The sequence below is a fragment of the Talpa europaea genome, assembly GCF_964194135.1.
Source record: "Talpa europaea genome assembly, chromosome: 1".
Classification (NCBI taxonomy): Eukaryota; Metazoa; Chordata; class Mammalia; order Eulipotyphla; family Talpidae; genus Talpa; species Talpa europaea.
In genome coordinates, this window is record NC_140073.1 from 123,360,871 (window position 1) to 123,388,297 (window position 27,427).

At 41.1% G+C, this 27,427-nt stretch overlaps 1 protein-coding gene across 1 annotated transcript; it reads left to right on the forward strand.

The window, feature by feature from the left end:
- Window positions 1–332: 332 nt before the first annotated feature.
- On the forward strand, window positions 333–3,292 carry LOC311188244 (serine protease 58-like; the record flags this gene model as incomplete). The annotated part of the gene is made up of 5 exons (XM_084259390.1): window positions 333–375; window positions 885–1,065; window positions 1,501–1,754; window positions 2,603–2,673; window positions 3,143–3,292. The coding sequence occupies 5 exons, from the start codon at window positions 333–335 to the stop codon at window positions 3,290–3,292; spliced, it is 699 nt and encodes a 232-aa protein (XP_084115516.1).
- Between the last annotated feature and the right edge of the window lie 24,135 nt (window positions 3,293–27,427).

Here is a 27,427-nt window from a genome sequence, read left to right on the forward strand (position 1 = left end):
GTAGTACCGGCGAGCTGAGAGCTCTCTTTCTGCTAAAGGAGAGCAAAGTCTTGGCTTATACTACTTGTCTCTGGGGGGTCACACATCTCACCTTGGAGAAATTTCTGGGACTACGTTGGGAGGGCAGACACTCCAGAGAGAGAGGGTCTGGCTGTGTGTCTTCCCTCTGATGTCCTCCTCCCTTAGTTCTGAGCACCTCACTCCCTTGGGCCTCCCCACGCCTCCTTGTAACCTCTCCCTTTGCAAAGCTTCCAGGAGGTCAGCCTGTTGGCAGTTCTCATCCCCCGGCCCTCCCAGGTGATCTTGCTGGGAGAGGGTTGGAGACTGCAGATATGAACCACCACTTTCTAGCCTTCAGTATTCTGGCAGTGATTGGTGAGTGCAGCTTCCTATGTGGATTAAATTTTTTTAAAGTTCATATTAGAAGGAAGTGCAGGAAAAGGGTCTAGATCATCAGTTAGATAAGAATTCAGAACTCCAGTGATTGGCAGATTTTTCGAACACAAAGTATTCTCAAGAGCCCATGGATTTTCCTCTGGCTCCTTGGGCACAAAAGGAGATCGGGGCTGAGAGAATGAGACCTGACTCAGGGGGTGGTGTCGGCAGCAGAATGGGATGTTGCTGTACAGCTAGGAAGGAAGCTAAGAGAAAAGAAGGAAAAGTCCAGAGGAAGGAAGGGAAGACAGGCAGAATGAATAAGAGGGTAAATACAGAGAGGAGTCTAAGGGAAAGTCAGCAAAGGATTCTGAAATGGTTTAATACCTCAAGGAATAGTAACAAAGTGGTCATTTCAAAACGCATACACATAAAATGTCTCAGAGTTTGGACCTCTGGAGCACCTGCCCCTATTACTAAGACTCTGCCCACTTTCCCTTACCTGGCAGCAGTAACATCAACTATTGTGTCAGTAGCACAAGGACAAGAAAGAGCAAGCCTGTCATCAGAAGTGCCGAACATCAAAACGGGGCCAACCTTTTTGATATTCCTGTACTCAGAAAATGAGCCTTGTCTGGGGACCCTGATCCACGAACAGTGGATTCTCACCGCAGCCCACTGCTTCTTGCCGTGAGTGATGAGGGTCATGGAGGGAGAGGTTTCCCACCCTTAGCCACTGGGATTGCTCAGGGGGGACTGAGGCTCTGTTGTGAGGAGACTTGCACAGGGGCCTGTCAAGTCTGAGGAGTGATTAGCCCAATGTGGGGCTCTGAGCCAGATTCCTTGGGACTCAGAGTTCCAAGGGACTCTGAGCCAGATTCCTTGGGGAAGCCAAGGACCAGGGGCTGGACCAATAAGGAAAAAAACCCTGTACACCCTGCAGTTTGGTCACAGAAGTCTGGAACTGCAATGGAAAATGCTCATTTGTCAGGCTAGGAGGTGGGTGTCTTGGGAAGTTATGGAGGGAACTGTTGCAAAGTTGCAGAGAAAGTTTTTGGGAGAAAAAACACAAGATGAACAATTGAATGTAACCTTCTCCTACTAATACTTTATGGCCTATTCCAGATATCTTGAGATAGACATTGCTTCCAAAAGGGACTATTTTGATACTGTGAAGGGGAAATTCACATACCATTTGTCTGTCCAACACCCAAATTTCACCCGGGATTCTGCTGAGAATGACCTTACGCTCATCAAGCTGAAGGATCCCTTAAAGCTCAATGATCAGGTGAAACTGGCAGTTCTACCCAATACCACAGATGACAGAGAAGGGGAGACCTGCACTGTCTCTGGCTGGGGGTGGCCATGGCAGATCACCTGTAAGTTACCATAAGAATCACCTTAGTCTTCATTGAACCCACCCCTTGGGGATTATCATGTATTATTATTATCATGTATTATTACAGATCTTGAGAGCTGAAAGGAGTCTGAAAATTACATATCTTAAACTGTAGTTTTCTATATGGAACAGAGGTCCAATTGCTAGACTCCTCAGTAAAATGGCACCTTATGGCTAGAGGTCTCTGGAGTCTGGTGGGGTTTTTTTTTTTCCCTCCCATCATCGCTGAGGTGAAGTTGAAAGAGTGGGTGGTGGGATTAGAAGAGGGGTTGGAGGGCCCTACTGGTGATGTTAAGTGGGGCTCATTCATTAGAAACTTACTGACCATAACAGTACAAAACACAACAAAGCAAAAACAGACAATTACAAATCAGAGACATCCTGCAGGGGAGGAGGTGGGAGAGGGGTCTGAGGGAGGGAGGAAGGAGCACAGGGGACTGTGGTGATGGTGCACGGGTGCCTTGGGGAAGGAGATTCTATGGGGACTCAACCTGAGGGGGTGGGAGGAAGCAAATATTGTTTTAAAAAAAATTAAAAATTAAAAAAAAAACTTACTGACAAGCCTTCACCAAAGGAAGCACGCACACACCAGCCCCAGGCCTGCAGGTTATAGCACTGGAACCAGAGTTTGACTTTCTCAATTCTTCTCTATTTCCTTCTTCTCTGAGTCCTTTTTAATTTGGCTTTTTCTTTAATTGAATGATGGAGAGGTTAGTAACAGAAATGAGGGAGGGAAGGAGAGAAGGGAGATGGATAAGTAAAGGGCTAAAGGGAAACAAAGCATCTTCCTCTCCTCCCTCCCTACCCTCTCTCTCTCTTCCTGCTCAGACATATACCCTGATGTCCAGATAGACCAGAAGGTCCTTTGGTTCTCTAATGAATATTGCCGACAGTCCCATGTAAGTGAAACTCCTGTTCAAGTCACAGAGAACATGTTCTGTGCAGGATCATCTTTGGCACCCAGGCATCCGTGTAAGGTAACTTTTCCCTCTGCCTCTCCTAAGCTTGGTCTGGGAGATATTTTTGGGTCCATCTATCTCGCTCAAATCAATCTGGTTTCCTCTCTCTACAAGAAGATTATCCAAGTAAATGAGATCCAGGAAGGAATGTTTCCTCCATCCAGTCATGAATGAACCTAGATGTCAGGTTGGAAACATCTCAGAGTGGTCTGATTTCTCAGACTTCCTCTGATGTGGCCTTGGGTGAGTGCTGAGAATGCACATTGGAACGGGCACAATGTGCCCACCAGATTTTTCTCCCAATCCTTATCATTGAAACCTTTTATTCTGGGACCCTCAGCTCAGGGCTTGTTATTAGACATCCTTGTTTGGGCTACCCTGCTTGATCTTCCTCTCCTCCTCCTAACAGGAAATGAGTGCTGCCCCAATCCTGTGCCAAAATCAGCTCTATGGCATCCTGTCCTGGTCGAAAGGGTGTGCTCTGAGAGGTGACGTTGGCTACTACACCAAGATTTCCCACTACACAGACTGGATCCTCAATGTCATCAGAACCTACTGAGCTTCTCTATTCCCAGTGGCCTCAGGACTGGGTTTACCATCCTTGACCCTTCCTTTCTTTGTAGATTCAGAACAAGTTGGGAATGGAATCTTTGGCTTTAAGAGTTTTCTCTTTATTCTTTTCTCTTGACTTAATCCCAGCCTAGATGCTCATTGAAGGATTTGAGCTGGATGGTGTCTCATAAATGCTTAACTTGTCACCACTCTTTTCCCTTGCTCCCTTGTCCAAACCCATGAGGTTTGCATAGTCTTATATTGTGATATCTAACCAGGGTCATGACTATATGACCAACATTGGAAATTACATTTATGTTTTGATTCTTCATCTAGAAATATTTCAATAGAAAACTTAGTTTATGTAAACACAGCCTTAGTCAATATCCTACTTGCAGTGCCTTGGAGTTGACTTTGTACATATGGAAGTCAGCCAGCTCTCCTGGGTGGATTATTAAACTAACTTCTTTTCTTGGCACATCAGTACCTCAATATGTGACCTTGACCTAAGTGACGTTATCATCCTATCAAGAAAAATGACCATAGGGGTAAGACTTGGTTCTCTCTACTTGAAGGACTGTTTTTCAAAAAAAGAGACAATATAGTTCCTTTTGTTCTGTATTTGCGTAAGAATGTTATAGGCATTCCAAAGAAAATAACTAGGAAGGACTTTGAGCTACTTCAATAAAAATGTATAGATATAATTTAAAGAATTCTGATAAAAAAATTATAGTATTATACATTAGTGTTTATATCTACATGCAGATATTTTCTGGAACTTGTCTTTTACCCAGAGGAATGAATACATATAGATAAAAAAATGCTCATTACTGGGTATTTATCACAATTCACTCTTTAAAACAAGGTCAAAATAGAATTTTATCAAATCTCAGGAACTGAACTTAGGCTTACCTCACAATGAGAATTAATAGATATGAGTCTATTGAGAATTTTATACATAATTTGAATTGTTGGTATGATTCATCTCATTGAAACGATTGTTAACCAGTATGATCTCAAGAGCTATTTCTATCTTATTTGTAGTTCTCTAAGCTTTACATAATTTATAAAGGGCTTAGCATTTTTTGTGAAACATATATGGTATGATTTTTGTTTAACAACTTATCTTTGACACTAGTGTTTCAGAGAATGAAATTAAGGCACTAAGATGGGGATGCTCATGAACTTTGAAGGAGAAAAGATCATTTGGATTTTGTGTATATGTGTGTGTGTGTGCTTCCTCTAAGTTTTAAACAAGAAGAGTCATATAAAAGAGACTTCAAAAGAGGGAAGAATGAAAAGGACTGCAGATTTCAAGCGAAGTTCTGTGTGAAATCAGTAGTATAGTCAGCAGAGCTGGCAGAGAACAAAGATCTGGAAGAGAAAGGAGAACAAGAAATTCAGGAAGCAGTAAAAATAATGATTGGATTTAGGCTGTAACTTTAAAATCAAGAAACTTGAATTTGATGGAAAAAACCACAGGTAGCTCTAAAAGGGCCATTTGAAAGAGGAAATGATGTGAGAGGAGAAGATAATTTTAGTATAGTTAAAAAAGGTTGCAGCCATGGGTGTGAAGAGAAAGGATTCATTTCAAATGTGTCCCAGATGAAAGAGAAAAAAATTTTGAGAGGCTGGAGAGAAATGATGAGAAAATCTTGCTTAAGCGTTATGTGGTTTTTTCAAGCAAAAGTCTATCTAGAGTATTATAGCTATTATTTGGCCACCATATTCTCACAGGAGCATTGCTGACTCAATGTCATTTAAGACACCAGGGTAGAGAGAAATGTGTTCATGGAGCTTCCACACAGAGAGATGAGGTGACGTGGCTGCTCTCCTCAGACAGGAGGAGATCTGCCAGAAGGAAGAAAACTTGCTTGTTCCAAAGAAAAAAAATAGACCCCAGAAAAGTCAGAGGGAGGCAGATTCTGCTTAATATAATGTTCTCACATGAGCCATCCACCTGCAATAAAGTAGGTTGTTGTAATGTTTTCCATCTTTGTGAGTATTCAAGCAGAGAATATTCAATAGCTGGACAAACGACAATCAAATGGTCTCTTTTACCTTACAGGGTCCTTTCTGATTGGAGGAATATGTGGTTTGTAGACAGTGAACTCAGGTCCTCACAGACATGATGCTGCACTCTGACCTTTCACCTGGGGCTACTCTCCTAGCACCTTCATGTGCCAAGAGGAGAGGACCAAGTTATGACCAACTGACTGATGCTTCTTCCACTTCTCATTTCTACCAGTACTTCAGCCCCTCGAGTGTGGGTCTTCCTCTTTTTTCCTTTCTGTCATTTTTCTAGGATTTCTGAGAAACAAACTGCAAACTGTCTTGTTTGACTTCTCTATCCTCTTTGCTCTAGACTTCCGAATACATCCCCTCCTCTTTCCATCCAATCAGTGCTGGACTTAGCCCTTTGTACTAACAATGTTTGCCCAGAATAGGTCTGAATTTGCTATGCCCTTGCTAATACTTACTATCTGGAAACTAAACTTTTCCATGAGGTCTATGGCCACCATTCCCATTTACCCCAAGTTCCTAGTAGTTTTTTACTAATCTCTTCTCCTCAATTACATACTCTTATTTGCTCCCCAAGTAGCCAGTGGCACATGCCATAAGTGGTATTCCACTTCCTACTGGTGGCCAGAATTGACACAGCCTCCTTCTCCATATACAGTAGACCCTGAAACAACAACACGGGTTTGAACTGTGTGGGTCCACTTAGAGGCAGATATTTCTTTCTACCTGAAGGCTCTGAATTAATGAATTCAGCTAAATGGATATCAGTTGAATCCCTGCATACAGAATCCTCATATAAGGTTGGTTGACACCAAGCCATACACAAATTTTTAACTATACAGATGGTTAGGACCCCTAAACCTTGCATCATTCAAAAGTTAACTGTAATTTCTTTCCTTCCAAGAAGACACCCTTTTTCCCCAACTCTGCACAGTGGCTATCCATGCACTGTAGGTGGTTCTTCTGTAGTTAGAATTAGAAAAAGCAAAACAAAACAAATCCATGGCTGCACCAGAACTTCTGCTTGATTGAGGTTTATAATTCAGTACCCTCATTGCTAATTTATTGACCTGAGTCACTCAACTGCCTGAATCTGGGACCCTTTGCCTTCCTTGAACTTTCCAACTTAAGAATTGCTACTTTAGGGCATCCTCTGGCGGCGCAGGCGGCTGAGCACGGCAGTGTGAAGCTGTCCGCAGCTTCTGCAGCGCCGGTTTGATACCTGCCGGCTGGCGAGGATCCTACATGGAGCGGCAGACCTCTCCTGTCTTGCCCACTGCTCCCCTCAGCACTGTATTTCATCAGCCTGCCTATTCTGTTCCTTGCTCTATCTTTGGTGAATCCTCTCACCCTCCTGTGTATCTGGCCTGTACCCCAGTTCTTATATAAATAAATAAATAAATCTAAAAAAACAAAAAAGAATTGCTACTGTTGTAGAGCAACCCCAATACAAAACGGGGTGCCTGACTGTGGGTCCTCACCCACGTGCTTAAAAGGACTTATCAATGTTCTACTGCAGGCACATGCGAAAGGTTAATAAAAGGTTCATTTACAAGGGAAGGGGAAATGAGGAAATGTACAGCTCAGGGAGAAAAGTGGGAGACAAAGTTTTAAATGAGTCCTACCCGATCCACCGATCAGGAATCCCAAAATGGCGCTCTGAGAGCTGGCTGCAAGCCAGGAGCTGTGTAGCCAGGAGGCGAGCGATGGTGAGCAACAGCGAGCCAGCCCAAGGCCCAAGTGTTTGGTTTTTATATCCAATCTGGCTGCCCAACTCCACCCTCAGGTCCCAGCCACCCTCCCTTGGGTGGTGATGGGATTTGTCTTTCCCAATGTCCTGATGGCTTTAGTCTGGAGTGAGGGTGGAGTCCACAAAGCCTGTATGGGATTAGCTCAGTACATCCTTTCTCCCTAACACTACTTTAATGGAAAAAAGTATTTGCCAAACATTTACCTCATAAAGATATATAAGATAGTCAATATATATAAAATATATTCAAGATATATTAAAAAAATGCTGTGACTTAATAAGGTAAACAATTAAGAAATGAATAAAAGAAATAAACAGATTACACAAAAATGATATTCAAATAGAAAGTAAATATATCTCTTTAGTCATTAGGACAATGAAGCACCACTATGTACCCACCGGAAGTTAAAAAGACAACCTAAGTTAAAAGACAAATACCAAGTCTTGTCAATGACACAGAAGCTTTGGAAGTATTATACATTTCTGTGGAAATGCAAAATGGAACAGCTATTGATATTGGAAAATACATTGGTAGTTTCATAGAAGATTAAATGTGCACTTAATATATGAGTCAATAATCTTGTTCTTATGTATCTAACCAAGAGAAAAGAAAAATGTCCATACAAAGAGGTACTTTAATATTCATGGAATTTTTTAAATTTTCTTTTTATTTATATCACTGATGGAATTTTTATTCATAATAGTCCATCAACTGAAAAGTTTGCCAACTGAATGAATAAATAACATATCCATATAATGGAATACTACACAGCAATAAAAAGCAATGAATTATTAATACAGTCAGCAACACGGATGAATCACAGAAGTGTTATGCTCAGTAAAAAACACACAAACACACACAAAAAGCATATACCATTTATACAAAATACTAGGAAAGGCCAAATATAGTCACACAAAGTTGACCAGTAGTTTCTAGGGTTTGGAGGGGAGGATAGAATTGACTATAAAGGGATTTAAGGAAATTTTTTAGGAAACATAAATGTCCTACATTGTGATTATGTCGTTATTTTTTGATAGTTTTTTTGGGTAAACAAAACTCACTATAACGTGTGCTACTATTTGGTAAATTTTATTGATGGTAAATTACACTTCAACAAATATTTTAGGGGCCTCCCCGGTGGCGCAGAGGTTGAGCGCTGGGTTGCGAAGCTGCCCGCGGCCTCTGCAGCACCGGTTCGATCCCCGGCTGCTCCCAGGCCACCGGAGGAGGGTCCCACATGGCGCGCAGACCTCTCCTGCCGCCCGCTGCTCCCCTCAGCAGTGTACCTCGGTCCTTCTGCCTGTTCTGCTCCCCGCTCTGGCTCTGGTAAATTCTCTCACCCTCCTGCGCTTCTGACTGTACCCAGCGCTTGTATAAATAAATAAATAAATCTTTTTTTAAAAAAATAAAATAAATATTTTAAAAACAAGGAAATGTGTTAAATAAGATTGATGGATAGTGTTTTTAAATTTTAGGTTTTATAATTATTCACATAGGGAAAAATGTAGGAAGAGCCTTTGTTGTTGGAAGGAATGAGTAAGGCAAGGAGAATAGGCTTAGTTAGCATTGGCTAGTTAGAATAATTTCAGCAAGTTCTGAAGCATCGGGAGTCTCTCTAGTTACTTGGTATAACAAGTGACTATAACAGGTAAAGAAAGGGTTGCCCTCAGTGTGCAAACCCCATAATGGTAATGGGGATTTGGGCTCTGAATTGATTATAGCACATGAAAGGCCCATTTGCAGGCTATTCTTTCACTACCTCTAGGAATTTGGTAGGTCCGAGAGGGACAGTCTCTCCAGAGCCAGCAAGGCAAGACCCTGGATGTCAAAGCACTAAAAATAATAGAAAACAAAAAAGCACAGATAATATGGACGGATGGATAGCTATGTAATCAAAGATATGGAAAAATTAATCACAGAGTCTAAGATATTAGGTAATTGGATGTTATTGGCACAATTCTTTCAAGTTTTCTGTATGTTTGAACATTTTTATAATAAAAGAGAAAAAACACTTCTGGATGTCTTATTTCTTGTTAGCTGTAACACATAAAAACTATTTCTCGGGGCCTCCCCAGTGGCGCAGCAGTTGAGCGCTGGGTTGCAAAGCTGCCAGCAACCTCTGCAGCGCCAGTTCGATCCCTGGCCGCAGGGTGAGGGTCCCACATGGCGCACAGACCTCTCCTGCCGCCTGCTGCTTCCCTCAGCAGTGTACTTCAGTCCTTCTGCCTGCTCTGCTCCCTGCTCTGGCTCTGGTGAATTCTCTCACCCTCCCGCGCTTCTGACTGTACCCAGTGCTTGTATAAATAAATAAATAAATAAATCTTTTTAAAAAAAAAATATTTCTCTGCCCTGTTCTCCTTGCTTGAATTCCTGACCTCCTGCCTGCTCTGGACTTTGGCTGCCTGATTCACTCATTTCTGACATTCAGCTGATGCTCCTTATCAGCCAACTTTCTTAATTCCATGAGTCACACCTGAACTCACCAATGCCTCTTCTTGCACAAGGTCACTGAATAGGTAGGGCCAGCTCACGACACAATGTAAATTAAATGAGTTCTGCATTCAAGTATTTTTATGTACTCTCTCCATCAGACCCTGCCTGACACATACATATACACAAAAAACAATACGTGTTGTGGATTGTATTGTGTCCTCCCCAAATTCATGTTGTGGAGACTCTAATGACAGGGCCTCAGAATGGGACCATATATGGAGACAGGGATTTACAGAAGTACTCACGTTAAAATGAAGTCCTTGAGGTAGGCCCTAATCCAACATAAGTAGTTTCCATTTAAAAATTGGAAACTTGCCACAGACGTGACAGAGGGAAGACGATGTGATGATGCACAGGGAGGAGACCGCCACCCATAAGCAGAGGAACAGCTGAGGCTTCCAGAAACTAAAAGAGACCTGGAGCAGGTACTTACCTAGTGCTTTCAGAGTGTACATGGTGACACCAAATTTCTGTTGTTCTAAGTCACCCAGTTTGTAAATATTTTGTTATGGAAACCCTAGAAAATTAATGCAATTGCTGTAGCCTTTTCCTAGTGACACAGGGCACGTCCACTATCAATGGTGCTCCACCATATGCAGTATCTCTAGTGCCCGTGCATCATAACACTCATTTCCCAGGCACCTGGGCCTGAACAAGTTACTATGGGGAAACTAAAATCTCATAAGCTGAAGTCAAGCCAAAGACTACTGACTAATACCATTACCAGGTTTATGACTGATGGGGATTGATCCAGATGCCTGTTAACTCATAGGAATGAGTCTGTAAGGATGCAATCTCAGTGCTGCATTGAGCAACACCACGCTGATAAAGAAACAGGAGTCGTGGAGCAGGCTGCATAATACAGGATGCTGCTGAAGAGCAAAATCCTGGCCTTTTATTGATACACAACATTGGTTTTAAGGGGCAGGAGCAAGAGAAAAGGGGAAGGAGATTAAAGAGGAAGGAGATTAAAGAAAGGGGAAGGATGTAGAAGATCAGGGAATGTGAGTCTACCCTCCAGGCACTTCTTATCTGCTTGATGACTTGGTGTTGTCATTGAGATCATGCCCTAATTCCCCAGCCATGGTTTTAATCTTATCAACAAGGCTTTCCACTGATCAGCTTCTGGGGTCCTTTGTTATACATTGGTCCTCCTCCCCAATCCCTGGCAGTTCCAGGTCATACCTCATGATGCATAGCCTTCCCAGCGTGATCCAGCTTTGTGATCTTATTTGATTTGAAGGGCACCTTGAAGGGTTGGGCTCTGTACCTAACTGACTGGGCCATCTTGACCTTGCTTAGAACTATAGGTGACAAAATGGTGGCCAAACAATCCGCTTAGGAGTAGCAGACCCACATCTCAGATAGCAGTATAAGTAGGCAAAGGAAATAATCTCAGGTGGAAGAAACATCTCATAAATTTCTCAAATCACACCAGCTGGTCATTCATTTATATTTGTAAGAGTTCATGTTGGCAAACGTCTCTCTCAGAGAAAACGCGCAGGCCAATGCACTGGTGTTAATAGACAGATACCTGGCTGCCTGCAGGAACTCAAGTGCATAAAGTTATTCTAATCTGACATAATCCAGCCAAAAAGTTCACATTGTCATTGGCTAACCTCGGACCTCCTTTGCTTCTGTGCTAAACATTGGAAAGGCTAAGATGCTTTTCTGGCTCTGATTGCCAAGGGCAAGGTAAAGTCAAAGGACTGATCTTGGCTCAGCTGAAGAATGTATGGTGAATTGGGAACATGTTTGTTACATGGCCCAGGGAACATATGGCAGAAACAAGCAAGAAAAAATTAAAAGTATATTAAGTGACTGTTTTCTGTAGCTTAGAGAATTCATTAGTGAGAACTGACACCCAATTTCAGAGAAAGTATTTACTATTTGCAATAATAAAACATGTTAAAGAAAAAAGGAAGAAAAATGGATTTCTCATTTATTTCAGTGTTTTCAGGCTATGAATGTGAAGAAAAGGAGACGTCTTGTATTTGTGGGTGTGTTAGGGGGAAAGGATGTCCTGAGCTAATTCCATGCAGGCTTTGTGGACTCCACCCCCAATCCAGACCAAGGCCATCAGGACATTGGGAAAGACAAATCCCATCACCACCAAAGGGAAGGTGGCTGGAACCTGAGGGTGGAGTTAAGCAGCCAGGTTGGGTATAAACACCAGACACGTGGGCCTTGGGGTCTCTCTCTCCTCTTGGTTTCACGGCTAGTGGCTCGCGGCAGCTCTCAGAGTGCCACTGGGATTCCAGGGCAGCGGAAAGGGCAGGTAGGATGCATTTAAGACTTTATTTCCCTCTTCTCCCTGAATTGTACATTTCCTTATTTCCCTTCCCTTGTAAATACACCTTTTAGTAATGTTTTGTGTGTGCCTGCAGTAGAGTATTAATAAGTCCTTTTTAAGCCCGCGGGTGAGGACCCACAGTCAGGCAACCCATTTTATATCGGGGCTGCCCTCTAACAGGTGACTACATTGGATTTGTAGTTGGGATTCTATGGTTTCCTAGGACAGACATGTGAATACAGTGTTGTAGGGCAGCCCTGATACCTTTCCCCCTAACAACAGCATGTTACGAACTACAAAGAACATGACTATTTTTACTTAAAGATAATTTAAGCACACTTGTATTTCCATCATTGGCCCCTTTATTTTTTAAATACATCATCATCTCAAGATTATTCAACAATTTAATTTTTTCAAAATAAAAATTGTAGCTTTGTTATTTCGGCAACCTTACTGTTCCATTTTACCCCTCCATATATTTAACATTTTTAGTTGAGGGCAGTATCAATTTACAATGGAAAGTTCATTTGTTTATCATTTGAATGTATTCTTTCTTCACTCCTTAGGTGTAATCATATGCCATCCTGAGTGAAATGCAAAACTTGAGAGTTTGTAATCTCATGGGGTCATGAGAGTAATCCCTCACCTGCGTCTTCTTTTCCTAATGATCAAACTGATTGGTTTCTCCCTTTCCACCCTTTTACCTCTCATTTCAGGCTATGCCTCGCATAGGCATACATAATTATGTAAGAGACAATGGCCTGCCTTGTAACTTATTGCTAGAGTTTCCAAGCTTTCACTTTAAAGAATTCAGTCTTTCTCTCCAACTCCATGAGTCCAAATCCTACCTTACCATTAGTGTCCTCTCAAATGGAACTATCAACAGGAAGCTTTCCTTTCTACCTAAGTCTTCCTCCTCTGAATGACCATGGACATTGTTTGTACTAGTCTTGTACCATCATCTACTCTGTGTCACCTCTCACACTAGACAGTGAGCTCTTTGGGAACATGATTCCTCTTCATATGCTGTCTGTATAACAGGTGCATAAAGAGTATGTTGATTGGGTATGTCCAAAAATTAAATACAGAAAACAACATATAATTTTTTTTTTTTTTTTTTTTTTTTTTTTTTTTATTTTTTTTTTTTTTTTTTTTTTTTAGAGACGGGGTCTCGCTATGTTGCCCAGGCTGGAGTGCAGTGGCTATTCACAGGCGCGATCCCACTACTGATCAGCACGGGAGTTTTGACCTGCTCCGTTTCCGACCTGGGCCGGTTCACCCCTCCTTAGGCAACCTGGTGGTCCCCCGCTCCCGGGAGGTCACCATATTGATGCCGAACTTAGTGCGGACACCCGATCGGCATAGCGCACTGCAGCCCAGAACTCCTGGGCTCAAGCGATCCTCCAGCCTCAGCCTCCCGAGTAGCTGGGACTACAGGCGCGCGCCACCACGCCCGGCTATAATTTTTTTTTAATAGACTACCTCCTTAGTCCAACAATTTACCCACTCCCAGGATTCCTTGAATGAAAAGCATATGGTGAAAATTGTCTCTTGCAATTGGTGTATAGTAAACTCATGCCAATAATTTGTACCACTTTTGATTCATTTTCTGGAGTCAGATCAATCCTGAGTCCTCAACTGAGGGGGAGAGGTATATAATTCAAACTGGGAGTGCTTGTGTTAGTACTAAATACATTGTACTAAAAACTAGTACATACTAAGGGTAGTATTCTGATACATGATGATGAGAATAAGGTTTAATTACAAGTTATTTAAATTTACTAGCTCCTGATAGTAGTAGTAGTAGTAGTAGTAGTAGTAGTAGTAAAAAATTGAGAAAAACTTTAACTTTAGTTTATCATCACATTTTTAATAAAGGGAAAATAGGCAGTCCATGTTAAATCCCATCAGAACTTAGTATCAGAGTGAAATATCATTAGAGGTGGGAAACTTGACTATTCATTTAGTGGGGTGACTACTGTATCCTTCATTGTATCTAATATTTTCCTTTGTGACTAGACAATAATGAATGTGCTTTTAATCTGGTATTGTAGGAATGTTCAATTACCCATCAATATTCTCCTAATGGTGTAGGCGAGTACTTTTACTACTTATCATCAAGCTGTATCTCTTGTCCAGTCAATAAAATGAAGGAAAGATTACATCACTGTAGGGTAAGGTAAAAAGTATCAGGCTTTTCTGCCCTCCTGTCATTAGGATAGATGTTGGAACCCTGTGGTCCAGAATGCATGCCTGATGGTGGGCACCTGGAATAGGGGGTGGGCATATGTAGATGGAATTCATCTGGGCTGAGACTGAGATTTTTAGGGGCAGCATCGTGCAGACGTCAGCAGAAGCAGAACGAGAAGCAGAGGAGAAGCAGAAGCACCAGAGAACGCCAGAAAACCTAGACAGAGTGAAGACTTGCTGGGGGCTGGGAGGTCTGCCAGCCTCCCGCCGCCCCAGCACCCCTGCCTCCGTATACCTGGTAAATCCCAATAAAAGCCTGCAAAGCTACTGAGGGCTCCAGGACTCCTCCTTTTCCAGGTCTGCTGGATCAGAAAACCTGCCCTGTGTCATTCCTGCCCCTACAATCACTTTCAGTTCTAATGTTTTATTCCCACAGTCTAAATGTTAGTTTTTTTTTTTTTAAAAAATCTGTTTCTACAATAATAAAGCAAGGATGCTATTTTAAATGACTAAGGGAGTGGTCACACAACCCAGGAAGATAATACAATTCCTTGGTGTATATCTGAAGGTGACATATGACTATTTCTCCAATGTTATCTTGTCCTGTTCTTTCATTGTGCTGCTCAAGAGGTTAATGTGATAACTGCCTCAGTCAAAGATTTTAAGGTCCTGGCACTAAACATGTGTGACTCCAAGTCCAGCCTCTGGAGAAATGTGGAAAGCATCCTTTTATGTGTGTCAACTTATGCATACTAGAGATTTTATCAGAATTTTCCTGAAGTTTTGGGATTATTTTGAGGGAATAAGATTAGAGGAGCCTAAGGAGAAACAAACAGCTATTTTTAAGTATCTAGGAGACTCAGACCTAGACCTAGTAAAATATACCCAATCTTTGCTGACTAAAGAATGAATGTCAAGGGGGTGGGGGGGAAGCAAATATTATTTAAAAAAAATAAAGAAAAAGTATGAATATCAGTGGGTGGAATTTAAAGACAGGCAAATTTCAAGTCCATGCAAAGAAGCTCTCTCTAAAATCCAGGCTGCCCCAGATAGAGAAGTTTGCTGACTTGTAAGGCAACAGCTTCCATCCCACCCAGCTCTGGAAGAGTAACAGGGCAAGAGGGCCACCATTGAGAATACTGTGAATGGGACTCCTGCACTGGGTAAAAAGTGGGACTAAATAACTCCTAAAATTATTTCCATACTGGGCTTCCCCTGGTGGAGCAGTGGTTGAGCACTGGGTTGCAAGGCTGCCCGCAGCCTCTGCAATGCCAGTTCGATCCCCGGCCACCGGCGAGTGTCCCACCAAAAAAAAAAAAAAAAAATATTTCCATACTTATAGACCTGGGAGTCATCTTTGCCATCTTTTTCCACATTATTAAACTGTGTCATTCCACTTCTTCAATACCCCCCATATTATCCATTCCATTTTTATTTTTTTAAACTTATTTTATTTATGCATACAGAGTTGGGGTGTAGGTCAGAGGTGCAGGGGTTGAGAGGATTCACCAGAGACAGTGGGAAGCAGAACAGGTAGATTGACTGAATTACCTACTGAGAGGAGCAGCGGGTGAGACAGGAGAGGTCTGCTATGTCATGTGGGTCAACTCCCTGGCCAGGGATCGAACTCGTGCTGCAGTGGCTGTCAATAGCTTTGTAGTGTTGCAACTTAACTCCTTGCACCACCAGGGAGGCTCCCTATCCATACCCATTTTTATCTTTGCTGCTTCTGGGGCCAAAACCTCTTACTAATCCTCTACGTGACCTCCATGCACAGTGTCAACATTCCTATCTCCCTCTTTGTTGTAAATTCATTCTTTCTCATCACTTCAGTTCAAACCCTCCTCCTTAGAGGACTCACAATCTAACAGAGTTCTTGACTACTTCCGTTGAACAAAACTGTTCCTTATATACACTTCCATTATTCACTTATCATTCTGTTTTGTAATTTTATGTTTATATATCTGGGGCCTGTACTAGATGATAACCTCCTTCAGGGCAAGGATCATGCCTTATCTTTGTATCACAGTACCTGAAAGATTAGTCCTATAGAAGTTGCTCAACAAATGTTTGGTGAGTAAATAATTCAATCTATGAATCATTAGGATTCCTTTCTACTAAGAGGTCTCATAATTACATGATACTGTTGAGAATAAGAATAGAATGCTTCATGACTGAGTCAGTATTTTTATAACTAACGTAGTATTTCTTGGCATTAAAATTTTTGTTCTCCATCTCTCCCCTGAGGGAATGAGTTTACCATGGATGTCTGAAAGTAAGTGTTGAATGCAACATTAAAGTAGAAAGTGAAAATTTATGGCAATGAAATTTATGGCTTTGGTTAAGACCCCACCTGAAGACTTATATTGACGGGGAAGAAGAGAAATCAGGAGTCATAAAGACCATTTGATTGACAGAAGGAAAAAGAGGAATGCAGTGATGAACAAATATGGGCAGGAGAATAAAAACTTCAGAGGACAGATTAGATGAATCACAATTCTGAAATACATATACCATCAGTGCCATTTTGTGATACTCCATTGTCACCACTTTTAAGTGATACTTAGAAGATCCTGGAAGTTCTAATCTATGGTCAAGAAAAAAGAACAAGAATGACAGCAGTGCTTCCTGGAAGGCTTTAGAAAGATCAGGCAGAGGAAGATTAGCTTAGAGATGTGTTATAAAAAGGATGCTCAAACTGCTGACTTGAGGCTTCCTCCCACCACTGGCATTAGCAGAATTGTTTTGTCCCTGTGCCAAGGAAGGTAATTTTTGACTCTCTTGGCTAGGACCAGCCTGAGGAAAATTTGAGAAGTAGACAAAATTTAACATTTATCTGTTTTCTATTTATAGCCCCTACTTTCTTTCTAAAGCCCTTGCCATTTTATCCAAGTTTCTCTAACTTCCCCTCTGTCTCTTAATTTCATTTGTTTACCCAGCCCATTCCCTTACCCATGGCACCCCTCATGGCACCCCACCATTTCCTTGTCTTGGCTTATTCCCTCCTAATTCTTTCTGGAGGCCATGGCACCATGTCCATTTTCTCTGGAAAATTTGGTTGGCCAATCTGAATTAAATTATTAATCACTGACAATGGCTTTAATTCCCAATGTGTTATTTTTCCCATTTTCCCATACATGTATTTTGCTAGAGATTGTCAATAGCTTAATCAAAAGGTATAGTAAATATAAAGACTAAATAAGGGAAACCATTTGAAAACTAACCCATACTAAGCCTTCCATTTGAATTGGAGGTCTCATTCTTAGGGAATTTGAGATCCTTAAGAAATGTTTCATATTCCATTAAAATAAACAGGACACAAAATACTTCAGTTCATTTCACTGTAAGGATTTTTTTTTAAACATTTATTTATACAAGAACTGGGGTACAGGCCAGAGGCACGGGAAGGCGAGAGAATTCATCAGAGACAGAACGGGGAGCAGAACAGGCAGAAGGACCGAAGACACTGTTGAGGGAGCAGCAGGCGAGACAGGAGAGGTCTGCTGCACCATGTGGGTATCTCCCTGGCTGGCTGGGAATCGAACCCATGCTGCAGAGGCTGCGGACAGCTTCACAGTGCTGGACTCAACCTGCTGTGCCACTGGGGAGACCCCTGTAAGGCTTTTTGATAGCAGCTATTGATTTGAGGAGTATATTTGTCAAAGCATCATCTTGTTTTGACAAAAAAAAAAAAAAAAAGGTAACGGGAATATGGAAATCTGCCCCATAAGCTTTTTGAGAAATGGATTTTGATGGTTGATATCTCCTTTTTGTGCCTCTTCTGACACTCCCTCATAGGAGCACAGCCCATTCTCAAGGTTATTGTCAAAACAGATTGTTGTCTAATACTTTAATGACACAGAAATGTGTTGTTTCCAAACTACACTGAAGGAGAATCAAATGAGGCAAACATAAATTATTAACAGCTGCTCTTATGAACCTGCTGTATGAAATTGTAATACTGGCTGCTTTTAATGGTGTCTAGAAATTCTTTCCCCTGTATCTGGAGCAAAAGAAAACAGAAAAGGAGGAAACAGGGAGAGGTAGAGAGGCAAAAGCTGAAAAGGGGAATCCTGTTGTTGCAATACCAACAATTTGAAATGCAAACTGCTGGGCATATTTTCCCCCAAGATTTAGCCAAGGGCCTTAACTGGCAGAACCTACTCACTTTGTCTCCCATATATATATTTTAATAATGATAAACTTATTTCCACATTTCATTTTATTCCTCTGGGTAGCCCTGTGCTAAAATAACTATTTCAGGCACTTGCTTTTCCTCTCATTAATGAGAGTATCACTAGTTTTCCTTTTACCTTTGTGTAGGGTAAAGAAAATGTCAGGCTTTTCTGCCCTTCCGCCATCAGGATAGATGACAGATCCTTGTCCTGAATGCATGCCTGATGGCGGACACCTGGAATAGGGTGTGGGCATAAGTAGATGGGATTCAGCTGAGCTAAGACTGTGCTTTTAAGGGCGGCGTCACCGGGAGGCCAGCAGCAGCAGTGGAAGCCGAAGCCAAAAGAGAAGCCGAGAAGCAGCAGAACGAACTCCAGAGAGCTCAGATAGAGTGAAGAATTGCTGGGGGCTGGGAGGCTGGCAGGCCTCCCAGCCCACCAGCCAGCACCCCTGCCTTGCACGTACCTGCTGAACCCCAATAAAAGACCTGCAAAACCACTGAGGACTCTGACTCCTCCTTTACCCAGTCTGCATGGGATCAGAAAACCTGCACTGTGCCCGTTCCTGCCTTTACACTTTGCCTACATTATTTTTACATTAATAAAAAAACAGGCCTCCTAATGAGCTCTGATGAGTATGAATCTCAGAAATGACTTAGGGGTCAGCCTACTATCCCTCAAAAACAAAATCTAGCCTGTGCCTGTTTTTAAAATAGTTTCGCTGGGACACAGTCACTCTGTTCATTGGCATTTTCCCATAGCCTCTTCCTTGCTATAATGACAAAGTTGACAAAGAGACGGAATGGTGCTAAATTTTTTACTGTCTGACCATTAACAGATAGCAAGCTAATCCCTAAGCCTTAGGTCATTGGGAGGTTCGAGTCTGCAGCTGATCTCCTCTCTATTTATTACCAATTTGCAGTAATAGGAGGCGCTTGCCCAGAATAGAAACCAGCCATGTCCTTATATACGCTATTGAATTCAGCTGATATCTTTTTTGCAGCAAAACTTTCTTGATGAGGGAAGCAGCATATAGATTTACATTCTGGTTCAAGTGCTTTCTCTCTCTGAGGATCAGCATTTTTAGTGGCCTGACTCTATAAATTTCAACTTATTTTGAAGAAAGTATTTACTTGATAGTATTTCTGAGCTCTGTAGCACAGAGATGTGTAGAGTGATCAGATAATTTTTATTGTTTAAAAAACTTATGATTTGAAACAAATTACAGTTTGGCATTTTGGACAGGGTTCAGCTGGGTGGTTTGGGTCTTGCCCAGGCTTGGCTGGTCACTGAGCTGGGCTTGTCCCTGTGTCTGGGGCTACCTGGCAGATTAGCTGTGGCTCTTTGGTCAAAGATGGTTCAACTAGACTACCGTCTGCTCCACATAGTTGCTCAGTATCTTAACAGGAGACTCTAGGGCAGAAAAGTAAAGCAAGCTCACTTTGGTCTCTGGCAAGGCAACATGTTACAGGGCTGGCTTGTTTCCCCCATTGAAAGTGTTCTTGCGCTCCTCCCCGGTGGCACAGCAGGTTGAGCGCAGTTCTGTGAAGCTGTTCGCAGCCTGTGCAGCATAGGTTTGATTTCCAGCAGGCCAGGGAGAAACCCACATGGCGTGGCAGACCTCTCCTGTCTTGCCTGCTGCTCCCCTCAGCAGCATCTTTGGTCCATCTGCCTGTTCTGCTCCCTACTCTGTCTCTGGTGAATCCTCTCACCCTCCCATGCCTCTGGCCTATATCCCAGTTCTTGCATAAATAAAAATAACTCTTAAAAAAAATTTAAAAAGGAAGGGTTCTTGGTTCGTCCACTGTCCTTTCCCAGGACTGAGGAACTCATGCCCAAAGCTGAGAGAGAAGAAACTTCTCCTTATCCTGTTTCCTACTCCAGGATTCCCTTTTCCAGGGATAGGACATCAAAGAGAGAGGACATAGGCTTCAGAAGAGGAAATTCTATTGGTTCTGTGATTGACATATTTCAAGTGGCTGAAATGGTGACTTGGCACAAGGTGACAGTGGCTAAATATTGCTGAAGATTTCACTCTTGGTGACCTGAGAAAATATCCTGGTGTAGAGGGGAAAAGTGACAAGTACAATGGTGTAAATATGTGAAATTTATGGGAGTAGTGGAGAAATTGTGCCTATAAATCAGCATTTTCGGGACTATTAGACAAAAACATAGTTGATATTGACATGCAGAGTCACACTGATAACATGTAGTCCCTGCTATCGTGGAGATCTAGAGCCCAGGTAATAAACGAGTGGACTAAAATTTGGCTCACAGTTGGCCCACTAGATGCAGGGATTAGCCCTGTGTTTATTTAACTAGCTCCTGAGACTATTATTGGAAATGGCCTGGCAGTTGTACTAACCCAACATTGGGTCCTTGGGCTATGGTAAACACTAAATGAAAATGCCTGAAACTGACCCCAGTCTCAAAACAAGATCGTAAATAAATATAATATCATATCCCATTAATATAGTGGAACTTAATAATGCCGCTACGGATCTACATTATAATGCAGAAGTGGTGATCCCTCTATTTCTGTGAAACTCACCCTTGTAGTCCCTGTAGAAACCATATAGGTCCTGAAGAAAGACTATGGGCTATTATAGATGTAATCAAGTAGTAAACATGTGCCATATGTGATGTACCTGAACTTAGGGCACAAGCTATGTAGACATTGAGTTGGGCAACATATTCTTTCCCATTCCAATCAGAAAGAATTTGTATTTATGTGGGATAAACAATAATAGCAAATTTCAATTTTATCTCAGGATTGGGTTAGCATTCTTACCCTTTTACAAAATTATGCTTGAAAAGATCTGAATCAGCTGCACATCCCACAGAACATCACACTGATTCATTACATCAATGACATCACAATAATTAGACAAGAGAGGGAGAGTTGGCTAATACATTGGAGACCTTGGTAAGACATGTGCTCAAGAGGGTGGAAGATAAATCCTATGAAGTCTCAGACTCTACCCCTTCAGTGACATTTTTAGGGGGTAAGGAACATGCTGGGATATTTCTTTGAAAGCAAAAGACATTGTTGAATCCTGTGTCCTTTGTCACAAACAGGAAGGCTCAGTGCCTGTGGGACTTTTTTTTTTTTTTCCTTCAGGTAAGATAGCAAAAGGGATGATTTATTGCGCACGTTACATTCAGCCAACTGAGAACAGAACTAGTCAAGGGCAATGGACAAAAAGAGACTGGTTTTGGCATGAGTAAGGTGGGTGTCTCAAAGGTGGTCATGGTGATCAGCTGTTGTGGATGTTCTAGATTCACTGAGACAAGCTCTAGATAGTATCATCAAATCCAACAATTTGTACCATCATCCCTGGCCTCCAGCTTTCCTTATTTCTACCCCTGTGGCTCTCAAGGGTGTTATAAGTTTACTTGGACTTTTGCCTCTTCTTTCTTCTTTTGTGCTTTCGTCTATGCCTTTCCTGCTCACAGAGCCTCAGCTAGCAGCATCACTCAGAGGAGGGAGTAGGATGAGCACCAGCTGCCGTTCTGGGATCTACCCAACTATATGGCCTGTAGTTCATTTCACCAACCTTCCCCTTCTGTTTCCCCTAGGAATTAGGTAACAGAGTTGTTACTCCTGAACCTATGTAGTAAAATGGATCTGTATGGAAAGGGGGTAGATAGTAAAGGGCATGAAAATATGTCTCTTAGATTTCTGACTTTGGGAAGCATAACTGACTGACAGGCCTAGCTGCTGTGCCCTGAAATCTTTCAGTGCATTTGAAATGAGGCTGCACTTCTCTCTCATTGCTCCCAGTGAGAGGACGGCAAGTCCATTCCCAGAAGGGCACAATCTGCTGAAGTTGACTTTGGCTCAAGGACTCCTCACAGCTTTACCTAAATTTCTTAGAACAGCACTGCAGTCCAAGGTGCGGCTATCCAGCTTCCCTTCCTTCTCCTTCGCATTTATCTGGAGGTATACCTGCACCAGGGTCTGATAGGTTCTCCCATTTCTCTAATGATTCCCTTACAAGCCTTTCCCATAATTAACTTTTTTCTCATCTTGCCTGCTTCTCAAAGACCTGAACTAACATGCCTGCTATAATCCTTTCATATGGTGAATATGTCAGAATGCCCATATGACTTCAAACTGAGCCAACAGTTCAGATTATGAGGAACTCATCTTTCACCTGACCTCTTTTCCTCAACACAAAAATGAAAGAGTTATTCACTTCAATAAAAAAGTACTCTTAAATAATTGAGTTTAAAAAAATAAATAAATAAATAAATAAATAATTGAGTTAATAAAACCTTTAAAGCAAGAAAGATGAATGGAGTTATCAGTCATTACAGATGCAGAATTGAAGTCAGGTATCAGCTCAAAGTCCCCTTTCCTCTGTAAACCTGTTTTTACCTTGCCTTGTGTGAAGCATGTGATACACCTTTTGTAACATGGGAGTAGATTCAAGTGAGCTCATAGAAAAGTGCTGCCCAACCCTATGACTCCCCCATTGGCTGTTTCAAGCTACCAGACAAATTTTGAATGATTCAACATCCTAGTGGGAAAAGGAAAATACCAATCTTTCATACAGAGTTATCTACTTAAAAAAATAACACAAAATATGGGCATTGTTTGTGAAAAAAATGAAAAAATTAAAGTGGCAGGCCTAGAATTAAAGAACCCTAGAGCACAAGGGAAAAAAATTCAACCAAGGAAACTACTAAAATTGAGATGTTTCAAAAAAGAAGTCAAGAAGAGCGCTCAAGTGTCTTGGGGAACTCAAAGACGAATACTAAGAGACTCTTTAACATTGCTAAGTGACAGAGTTAGATAAAATATAACGAGCACAAATTTAATTAATGCCTTACTTTAGGAGAGACCAGAGGATTTCCAAGTCCAAATTTGCTTCTGAACGACCAAGTTAGAGTAATGAGATCAAATTGTGATAATGCCAACATCTTTGCAACTCATTAGCCTATTCTTTGTAAGGTAACTCCTTAGAAACAGATAATTTCCCAAGAGTTCATCACTCTTACCAAGGCTCTTACTAAAGACTGTAGTCAGCCCTAGTCAGCCTTTGTAAGAAATTAAAAAAAAAAAAAAAAAAGTGATCCCTCTGGAATTACAGCTTCCATTCTCTTGTGAAGGCACCTTACTTCACATACATATCCACTCGATGATCTTACCACCCATGTCACAAAGAAAATTGAGACCAAGAGTCATGAATGACTTCAACGTCTGTCTTTGCCACCACAGATTTAACTCTATGTTTGCAAATTCCCTCATGACAGACATGCTCTTTCCAGACTTGCCCCATCCTCATGGGCTCTTCCTCCTCTCCCCTTCCAGAAACCAATGATACCTCTTCACATCTCAAACCTTTACTCTTGTGCTTATTGTCATGAGCTGCCATGTAGGCTCAGGTATTCAACTTAAAAAAAACAAAAGCTTTCTCTTCACTCTTTCCTCCAGTGCCACACTTCCTGAAAAAGAACCTTACATCTGTTTCCTCACTTCCTCCCTCTCATTTGCTCTTCACCCTTCTCACTGTGGCATCTCATCTTACCATTCTATTGAAAGGCATTCCAAAAGGTCACTCCTGATTCCCTAAGTCACCATACTTTCTGTTTTTATTCTGTTATTCTTTTTGATGTTTCTGCATTATTTGGCTCCATCGACTGTCTTCCTTTAAACTTTCTCACCCACTTCTCAGAGACTTCTGCCTCTCTGACTTCCATTCCTTAGTTTATTATTTTGTTTCTTACTTTTAAAAGGTGGAGGAGCAGTATAGTCTCATCTGTCTATACTTTAATCATGGAGTGTCAAATATTTGAAAAGTTGCACCAATCTGACAGACATACCAATAGAAAATAATTTTACCCCATTAAGTAAAAAAATATTGTACATTTGAATGATGTACTATAGATACTTTGAGAGCAAAATTAAATATCTTAATGGGAGCACAGCAATAAATGTAATGTTTTCAGAAGTCTATACCAAAAACTCTTTAAAAAAAAAACTCTTTAAAAAGTCTATACCAAAAACTCTTAAAGAAACCGGAAATCGGGCCTCCCTGATGGTGCAGCGGTTGAGCGCTGGGTTGCGAAGCTGCCCGCAGCCTCTGAAGCACCGGTTTGATCCCCGGCTGCTCCCCGGCCACCGGCAGACCTCTCCTGCCGCCCGCTGCTCCCCTCAGCAGTGTACTTCAGTCCTTCTGCCTGCTCTGCTCCCCGCTCTGGCTCTGGTGAATTCTCTCACCCTCCCGCGATTCTGATTGTACCCAGTGCTTGTATAAAGAAATAAATAAAAATAAATCTTAAAAAAAAAAAAGGAACTTCACTCATTTAAAAAAAAAAAAAAAAAGAAACCGGAAATCATCATGGAAAATTTCAATGGCTAAAGAAGTGCTATAAAAGCACTAAACAACGAATAAGAATTAACGGACACTTGCATCATAATCAGCTTTGAACAAATACTAATTTGTGGAATGTAAGCAGAAAAACTACTTTTTGTCTTCTATTGCCCACTTACATTTATTCAGTAGGTCTTGGCTTGCCCTGTTTTTCTGTGGAAACATTTTCTTCTCCTTACCCTTGCATAAGAAAGCTTCACTTTGCAGTTTCACTTTAAGATTTACTCTTGACTTGAGATTAAGGGGAGGTGATACTTCACAAGTCTCTCACTCTTATAAAAAAAAAAAAAAAGCACTTTATAAATACCCAGTAAAACTGCCCTTTTATGCCCTTGATGCGGGTAAGGGCTCTAAGAGTATTGTAATTCTAAAATGCATAAATTCACACTTCACTTAGGTGCCTGCTACCTTAGGCTCTCAGCTGAAACTTCCACTTTAACATTCCATTCCACTTGGAGGAAGAGAGTCAAACAGAGGGGTGCACCAGGGATTGGTTCTACACCCCTCTTATGAAATAGTTTGGTAAGTGATTCAGAGGTGATCATGTGTGTGAAATCTTCGAAGTGACACATGACATGAAACCCTTCCGATTAGTAAAATGCCAAGTCAGTGGGATAAATGGCAGGAGGATGGCACCAGATTGGGTGAGTGGGCAGAGTAGTGGTGCTGAGTATTCAAGGATAACATAGAAGATACTTTCTGGTCAAATAATCCAAACATCAGTTTCAGGGTAATGGTCTCCAGGGCTTCAGTCATGACTCTGGAGAGATGGTCTTCAAAAGATACAAACCTGCACACAAATAAGGTTCCTATTTACAGCTCTTATGTTATTTTGAACTAAGTCTTTTTCATGTTTGAACTAAGGTGAAGACTCTCTTCATTAGTCATTTTTCCTTTCTTTTGTGAAGGTCAGGGTGCTTGAGTTTCAAAACTGAATTTTAAGAGTGTATTTTATAGCACGAATTTAACTTTGGGTAATATTTCCATAGATATTTGTAATTGAGAAAAACTTTTGAAACTTTAATTTATTATTCTTCACATAGAACTACTCAGAAGTTCTTTATTATGAATGTGCTAATATAATTTCTTTGTTTCTACAAAGATGTTTGTGTAGATCTTTTTCCATATTTTCTTGTGTGCACGAATACATTTGGCAATGGAAATATGTAATTACTTACAGTGTAATTTAGTCTTCAGGAGACTCTCTCAAAACCTTTTCCCCCCATTGAAGAGGTAAAGCACGGATACAACTTCCACTAATAAAAATAAATGCCCTTCAGACAGGAACTAGATAAGCAGCTTGCTTCTGCAAAAGTTGAACTGCAGCCAGTCTTATACAAACTCATTTCACAAATATTTCTTTCTTCCAAAAAAATATTGAGAAGATGGATGGATTAAAAATTTTCCAGGAAGGTACTAAGGATTCTGCGTAGGGTTATCTCAGGGGGAAGCGCCCATCTGTTCTCTCTCGTAGTTGAACTTGCTCTGCTCTGTTCCATATTTCTTAATCAGACTTTGGAGTTTCTGCATAAGAACAAATGTTTTTCCCATTTCCCCCTTTTATTAAAATGCCACATTCATTAGAAAAATTATTAACTTGCTCTGTTGCTTACAGCATTAATTTAGAGTACAGAAAATATTCTGTCACCAAAGAAAGATTTCATGACGTCTCTATGGCTGTATAAATATTTAGGTACTTTTTAAATGCTTTGATTGATTGATTGATTCTAGATTGTCTCAGATTTCATCTGATTTCTTTTCCTCTCTTCCTCTGATAAAGTGTATGCAATGCCTACATAACTTCCTAATTAATCCTGATCCCCTGACCATGAAGGTCACCTTCAAAATAGTCTCTCTTTTATGTAACAATCAAACACAAAGCCTAACTACCATCTAAATGATTTCAATATGAAGCATAAGTAATTTTCAAATTGAATAGGATTTGAAGGCAGTTCAAGAAGAGCAACTCCACAAATCTTAGCATTGGCACCAACACATAATTTATTTTCTGCTGACTCTATTGAATGTGTAACGTATAAATGCTGCGATATTTACAATCTTTACAAAATCTACAAAATTATTCACTCTATTATAGCCTTCATAGTTACTACTTGGTATGAAATATATTATTTAATATAATGTCTTCTCTTTGGAGAAGAACCATTCCTCACTTTAATATTCATGTTAATGCTTGTTTTCACAGCAGAAACGGACAACAGTGCTTTGGTTTCCTTCATGACACTTTCACATTTAAATATGAAAAACATGACAGTGAATGTTGGAAAGATTTTTTTAGTTGGAGGAATTTCTTGTTTTTGTTTTGTAAAACTCCTGGAGCTGGTAACTCATGGTTTTAAATTTTGTTTGGAGCCTTAATTTGTTTAGTTCTACAATTTGTTTGTAACCTTAGTGATTTTTCTATTGTTTCAGTCTTCCAAATAAAAAAGAGTAAGCAAAATGAAGTCACTTTCAACTCCTATTTGAATGGTGGCATTTTGTAGTCATTCTTTGCTGACAGGCTCCTGTAATTTTCCATCACAAATTAGTATGTAAGCTCCTTTCAAGCAGACACATCTTTCACATGCTCTAATGACATGTCTGACTTTGAGGTGGGAGTGGAAATCAGTCCAGACCACACTATTCTCTACCAATTTCTGCTTCAAACATTTTGCTGTGGGCACATTGTGCAAAAAGATATAAACTATAAAGGAAAGAATGAGGAAGTCCCAGAAGAGCCACACCCAGTCTGAGCAGAGGGTGTGCACAGAACTTAAGCCAGTCTTACCTGCCTGCCTTGCTGACCTAGGGTTGGGCTCATTGAACGCATATAGAAGAAAT